Below are 6,940 nucleotides of genomic sequence, written 5' to 3'. Positions count from 1 at the left end.
AGAGGTTTTGTGAGTGGTTTTTTGAACCGATAAGTATTACCTCTGTCTTGTCTGGATTTAATAAAAGAAAATTGTGCGTCATCCAATCTTTTATATCTTTAACACACTCTGTCAATTTGGATAATTTAGCGTTTTCATCTGGCCGTGATGAAATATAGATTTGAGTGTCATCAGCATAACAATGGAAACTAATTCCATGTTTCCTTATAATATTTCCAAGTGGCAGCATATATATTGAAAATAACAGAGGGCCCAACACAGATCCCTGCGGCACTCCATAGTTTACTTAAGTTATGATCTATTTTTCTCCATTTAAATAAACAAAATGGTAGCGGTCAGATAAATACGATCTAAACCAGCTTAATGCTTGTCCTTGAACACCAGTATAATTTTGTAGTCGATCTAAGAGTATTGTGTGATCTATAGTATCGAACGCAGCACTAAGATCAAGTAAAACTAGTATTGAGATACAGCCTTGGTCAGAAGCTAAGAGTAAATCATTTGTGATTTTAACGAGTGCAGTTTCAGTGCTATGGTGCGGCCTGAATCCTGACTGAAACTTTTCATAGGTGTCATTTTCTTGCAAGAAAGAGCCCAGTTGAGCGGACACAACTTTTTCTAGTATTTTATACATAAAAGGTAGATTTGAAATGGGTCTATAATTTGCTGGATTATGTGGATCTAATTGTGGTTTCTTAATGAGAGGTTTTATAACTGCCAGTTTAAATGTTCTTGGAACATGACCTAAAGATAAAGACGAGTTAATAATATTGAGGAGAGGCTCTTCCACTACAGGTAACACTTCTTTCAATAGTTTAGTTGGTATAGGATCTAGTAAACATGTTGTTGTTTTAGATGAAGTAATACGTTTATTTAACTCTTTTTGTTCTATAGTTGTAAAGCACTGTAATTGTTCTTGCGGGTTGATAATTGAGGCTGAATTATAAGGCGCGATTGAGGATTGAACGTTTACAATTGTGGTTCTGATGTTTTCTATTTTCTCAGTGAAGAACTTCATGAAATCATTACTACTAAACTGTAACGGAATATTTTGTTCAGGAGACATCTGTTTATTTGTTAGTCTAGCCACGGTGTTAAATAAGAACCTAGGATTGTTTTGGTTGTTTTCTATTAGTTTGCGGAGATGCTCAGCCCTGGCCGCTTTTAGGGCCTTTTTGTAATGTGACATACTGTCTTTCCATGCGATTCTAAAGACCTCTAAATTAGTTTTTTCCATTTCTAAATTACGGGTTTCTCTCTTTAGAACATGCGTAGTATTGTTGTACCATGGTGCTTTACTTTTCTCTCTGACCTTTTTTAATCTAATGGGTGCAACAATATCCAATGTTCCAGAGAGAATGGTGCTCATAGTGCTAGTTAATTCCTCAAGTTCATCTGTTTGTTTGGGTTCACTGAGCAGCTGAGACAGATCCGATAAGCAATTTGAAAAATTATCTATGGTGGATGGAAGGATCGTTCTGCCTAATCGATAACACACATAAAATAAAGCACATAAACAGCACCTGAGATTATCATCGCCACACTTTGTGTTTGTTGTTCCAGCGCGACACCGCAGAAAAATAGAAACCGTTTCTAAAATAGAATCGTTGTGGCTGGATAGGACAAACACTCTGATTAACATGGAAAAGATACCTTTTATCGCGTGTCGCGATCACACCGTGTCCCAACAACACGCGCCGCGACACGCGATAAAAGGTATCTTTTTAAGGTAAAATTGTATCGTAACATCCATTAATTGGCTCTCGGTGAACATGTCAAACTAACAATCAAAGACTTCAGATTTTAGCCTAGGATCAGAGGAATCTTTTAGGCAAAATTTCTAAATTTGTCTAAGACCGCCAAATCCTGGCCAAAATCAGACTCAACTCAGACAACAACTCTCTGCTGTTAAATCTAGCCTAGAGCGCCATCTGCTGTTAAACACTAGAGTTACAGTAAGTACATGGAACGATGGACAAAAGGGATGCTTGTGAGATAGCAGGCAAACAAGTGTGCTGGAAAGGAACAAAAGGAATTACGGCCAAAAAGTGAGGTGCACTGACGTATTCCCAGGAAGCAAGGTCCTTGTGGAAAAACCTACTCCAAGACTCACCTGAGAGGTTGGTTTATTGCACGTTACGCCCATAACACATTAATCATTAACAGAATAGGGAAGACCCTTTTAGACCACGCCAACCCTTTTTCCCGTCGTTAAACTAGCAAAAGTGGATTCGGACACACCCTAAGACAGTGCACTTGCACCCTGCGCCTAGATCGTTAAAATAGGGCCCTTAAACTAAAGTTGACAAAACTTCAGATTTCAAATTCTTGAAAATAATCTTCTTAAAGTTAGGAAAACCTCCAAATTGTCTTAAATCCCAAAGGTAAGAAGTTTTATGAATTTATTTGGTTGTTTCAAATTAATTGTTGTAATTAAGCATTACAACACAATTTTTTGTATACTTTTATTCAGCAAGGAAGCATTAAATGGATCAAAAGTGACAGTAAAGACATTTATAATGTTACAAAAGTGTTTATTTCAAGTACATGAACTTTCTATTCATCAAAGAATCCCGAAAAATAAACTGCATCAGTTTCCACAGAAATATGAAGCAGCGCAACAGTTTTCAACACTGATAATAATCATAAATGTTTCCTGAGCATCAAATCCTCATATTAGAATGATTTCTGAAGGATCATGTGACACTGAAGACTGGAGTAATGATGCTGAAAATTCAGCTTTGATCACAGAAATAAATGACACTATTATATAATCACATAGAAAACAGCTATTTTAAACTGTAATAATTTTACACAATTTTTATAGTATTTTAGATTAAATAAATGCAGTCTTTGTTGAGAGACTCTTTAAAAATAATTTTAAAAATTGTACTGACACTAAACTTTAAATATTACTAGGGATGTGCACGAGTGCTCCAATGATCAATGCAAACAATGGTCATGATTATGTCTGACATGACTTTTTGTTGAATTTGAAAAGTCTACAAAAATTAGTTAAATATGGGACCTCACCAAATGTTCTTCTTTAAAAACAAAAACAAAAATAAGATATTACTAAGAAAACATATTTCAAGAATCGCACACTTGCGAATTTATCTCAAGACTTTTTTTAACTTCTTCCTTAAGAAAATTTCACTTTAATTTTTTCACTTTCACTTTAATTTTTCGCATTCACTTTTCACTTTCACTTTAAAATGCTTGTGAATCTTGATTTAAACTGGTAAACTCTGACATTCTTGTGGTATTTTTTTCAAACTCCTCCTCTGATGGGATGAGGCAACAGGCATCCTATATCGCACTCTCTTCCAGAACCTGGAGTTTGGTGAGGATTGGCCGTCTCTCCACAGTAAAGGATTATTCTTGCAGAGGAGATGTTGCAGTCCGAGAGGCAGATGTGTGTAGTCTTGCATCTGTCCCAGCTGAATGAGAATCACTCCGGTTTCTCCTTGTACCAGAGCCTGATGGAGCCCCACTTGCAGATCATAAGCTGGAGGAGATATGCTACTTGATCCTGGTGTTAAAATGATGATAAGCCTCCGACTAAGCTGTATCTTAGTTTCAACCAGGTTCATGCAATCTGGTTAAGACACAGGAAGGAACATGAAACGTTTGAGAAACATGCATCAAAAATCACCAGTATAACTATTGCACACAGCAGAAAATATTATGTTGTTCCTTAGTATCAAATATCTAAACATTCTTCTATCAAGATATATTTACTTGAGAAGCAAAATTACTTAAAAGTCCCCCTGTGGTGAAAATCCAGTTTTTAATGTTGTTTATATGTCTATGTGGTGTTTTTAATCTGCTTTAAGACAAACCATGTGTAAATTCATAAGTCGACAGCATTGCTGAGTATTTCCTCCTTAAAACTGCAGTGAACCAAAGACAGTCTCAAAAACACGCTTTGAAATCGCTGGTGTTTCTGACGTCACAAACTACCTTGTAACCAATCAGATCAACGTGTGATCGTCAACCAGTGGATCTCTGAGCTGAGTGAGTGAGTGGAGGCGGGGCTCATTTGCATATTCATAGAACCGCGCATACTAAATGAGACAAGGGTGTCGAGTTACACTCAAGATATTTTAAGGAATGAAGAATTTTTTTTCAAGGAAAGTTTTTTAAATGCATAATTTGGGGATCAAAGATGAGTTTTAAGAGATACATTTATTGACTACAGGGGGACTTTATGATATTAAGTCTTGTTTTATGAAAAGGGGGGGGAATTATGAAATTAAGTTTATGCCTAAAACAATATCAAATAGCTGCCAATGGGCTCAAAAAAAACAACTTAATTTAAAGGGAAAACGTTTTTTACTCTAACGGCAGACATTTTTTCTTGTTTTAAGCATGAAGTCACTTAATTTTGATGCATTTTTCAGAAAAAAAGACTTAATATCTTCAGTCATTTTGCTTCTCCATGCATCTTGATTTGCATGTTTAGATATTTGTACAGGAAATACTGAGGGACAACATAATTTTTTTGCAATGTTCATCAGACAACGTATCAAAAAATATATCACTGATAGATGATTCTATGAAAAAGTTCAACAAGCGTACCTTCCCCAGGTAGGTCATCTCTGCCGTGAATAAAAAGTTTAAAGCCACAGTAGCTCTCCAGCACTGTTAGAAGAGATCCATTGACAAAGTCACTCACAGTTTTGCTTGTTGTTTCATCCGAGTTGTAAATCACATAAGCATCATACAGCTTCCCATCTGTCAAAACGAGCATTTGTATTTTTGCATTGCATCGTAGTCATATGTGTTAATGACAGTATTTACACACACACAAATGATACATATAAACATTTACAAATATTTACATTTACGTGAAAAGCAAAATATATGATAAGATATTTAAAAATTGTTTTCCAAAGAATTTATCAAAGTGTTTATTCCTAAAACAAAAAAAATTCTGGCAATGGGGTCAGAAAAACAAAACAAAACAAGATTATTTTTCTGACCCCATTGACAGATATTTTTTCTTGTTTTAAGCAAAAATTTTGTTCAGAAAACCGGACTTATACGTATCTTGATTTAAGAATGTTCAGATTTTTGTACTGGAAAACAAGACAGAAATATACTGAGTAAGAGTAATAAATCATTTTCTTTTTTGTATTTATCCCCATATACGTATATCTAGCACAGTCCCACTACTTTACAAGTGAAAAACTGTAAAGGACTTTATAAATATTATAATAGCCTACATTTTAATAAATAACATTGTATTATGTGTATAACTTTTAATAAAATGATATTCAAAATGTAATAAAATATTATTCTTTACCCTCTTTCCTGTTGAACTTGATGAAAATTTCCCGTAAAAACAGCACCAGATCCAATGAAAACCACTTCACTATTCCGCTGAGCACCAGGACGAGAAGAAATGTGCAAACGCATGCCAGAATCACAGGGAGCATTGATGCTGAAATACAACATGAGAACATGCAAACCTGAGTAAAACAGCACAACAAAACAGGACTTGTGCTGAATAAATGTTTATAAACACTTTTAGCAAATATTTTAATATTAACATTCATGCACTCAAAATATTATAATGATAAAATGTAATAAATATAAAATGTATGCAAATAAAAATATTAATACTAAATTGGAGATCTTGGCAATATTTTATTCAAGTATTAACTTTGCTCTATATTGTAAGTCAAGACGAGGCATTACAATATAGAGCATAAAAAAATACAGCACCCAAATATTTGGTAAAATAATGCATTTGTAATTCAGTTATATTCATCATAGATCGGATCAGAGGATCTCACCTCGACTTTTCAAAGTGACTGATACAAAAATCTCTTCATAGTCGTCTTCAATTATGCAGCAAAACTCAGAACGGAGGTCCAACTCAGAAACTTTAGTAATACTCAAAATTGACTGAACGTTGCCATCTCTAAATCTGGGGGGAAAAGGCACCAATTACTAATTTTTCATCAGAAAATTTGCTGTTCATATCAGAAATCTATTAACAAGAACTAGAGTAGAGCAGTTTATGGTGAATGTGTCTAATTATTTTAAGCCAATGCTTTTCTGATAATGTGGCTCAACTATACTTTTAAAGGGGTCATGACATGAGAAATCAAATTTGCCTTGATCTTTTGACATGTAAGAGGTCTTTGTACCATTAAAACATCCTGCAAGTTTCATAGTTTAAAACATCCTCCTCCTTATAAACAAAGCATTTATTTAATCAAGCTCCAGAAACGGCTGGTTTTGATATTGCAGGATCTGTGATGAATCAAATGCATTTGCATATGCCCGCCTCCAGAGCAAGACATCATCATTGTTTTACATGATCGCACCATAGGCTCCGCCCACTAGTACTATAGGCCCCGCCCACTGGCATTCATGAGGGTCGTGTCGAAAGCAAACAGAAGACTTTATAATCACCGACGCTGTCTACACTGATACAGAATACAGATGTGTGTTCAGTTTCTGACGGACTTCACACACTTGAGTCAGTCGACAACAGGACAAATGGAGGAGTGTAAGAAAGTTTACTTTGATGCGTCCAGTTTGGATTGCATCTTTGCACAGACTTCAGAAGGATCCCAGCGTTAGAAACAAGTGGATGGTTTATTTTAATGGCGTCCGGGATTACGTCGTAGGGATTATATGCTTGTTCGGAGCATTTGACTGTGGATTGTTTTGTAAACGAGGTTTAATGGAGAGTTCAGAAAGAAACCTTTGTTGGCCGATGAAGCAGTGACTCTGACAGAAGCTGCATCACAAACCGTAAGTAAATGATTTCATAATGTTTTGTCTGTAAATGAAGGTTTTATATGGATAATGTTTTCAAAATACTTACTGATACAATAGTGAGTGTTAACTGATACTGTTTCCAATGCAATGATGTTAGCCAATAGGCCTTTATAGAGCTGGTAAGTCCCGCCCCTTCCACTAA

The 6,940-nt window shown here is 35.3% G+C and overlaps 1 protein-coding gene across 2 annotated transcripts in view; it reads right to left on the bottom strand.

Annotated features, from left to right (window-relative positions):
- Positions 1 to 2,518: 2,518 nt before the first annotated feature.
- The window catches only part of il1rl1 (interleukin 1 receptor-like 1), a 30,083-nt gene continuing 25,661 nt past the window's right edge, over positions 2,519 to 6,940 (bottom strand). For both annotated transcript variants that reach the window (XM_079881957.1, XM_079881958.1), the window contains exons 8-11: positions 5,802 to 5,935; positions 5,309 to 5,446; positions 4,582 to 4,737; positions 2,519 to 3,598 (exon numbers count right to left, since the gene is read on the bottom strand). In XM_079881957.1, the coding sequence (XP_079738083.1) occupies positions 3,234 to 3,598; positions 4,582 to 4,737; positions 5,309 to 5,446; positions 5,802 to 5,935 (793 nt within the window). In that variant the 3' untranslated portion in view covers positions 2,519 to 3,233. The remainder of the gene's footprint in view (positions 3,599 to 4,581; positions 4,738 to 5,308; positions 5,447 to 5,801; positions 5,936 to 6,940) is intronic.

The sequence above is a fragment of the Squalius cephalus genome (genome assembly GCF_949319135.1).
Source record: "Squalius cephalus genome assembly, chromosome: 9".
NCBI lineage: Eukaryota > Metazoa > Chordata > Actinopteri > Cypriniformes > Leuciscidae > Squalius > Squalius cephalus.
Note: the sequence above shows the minus strand (reverse complement) of the source record. Positions and strands in the feature narration are given on the sequence as shown.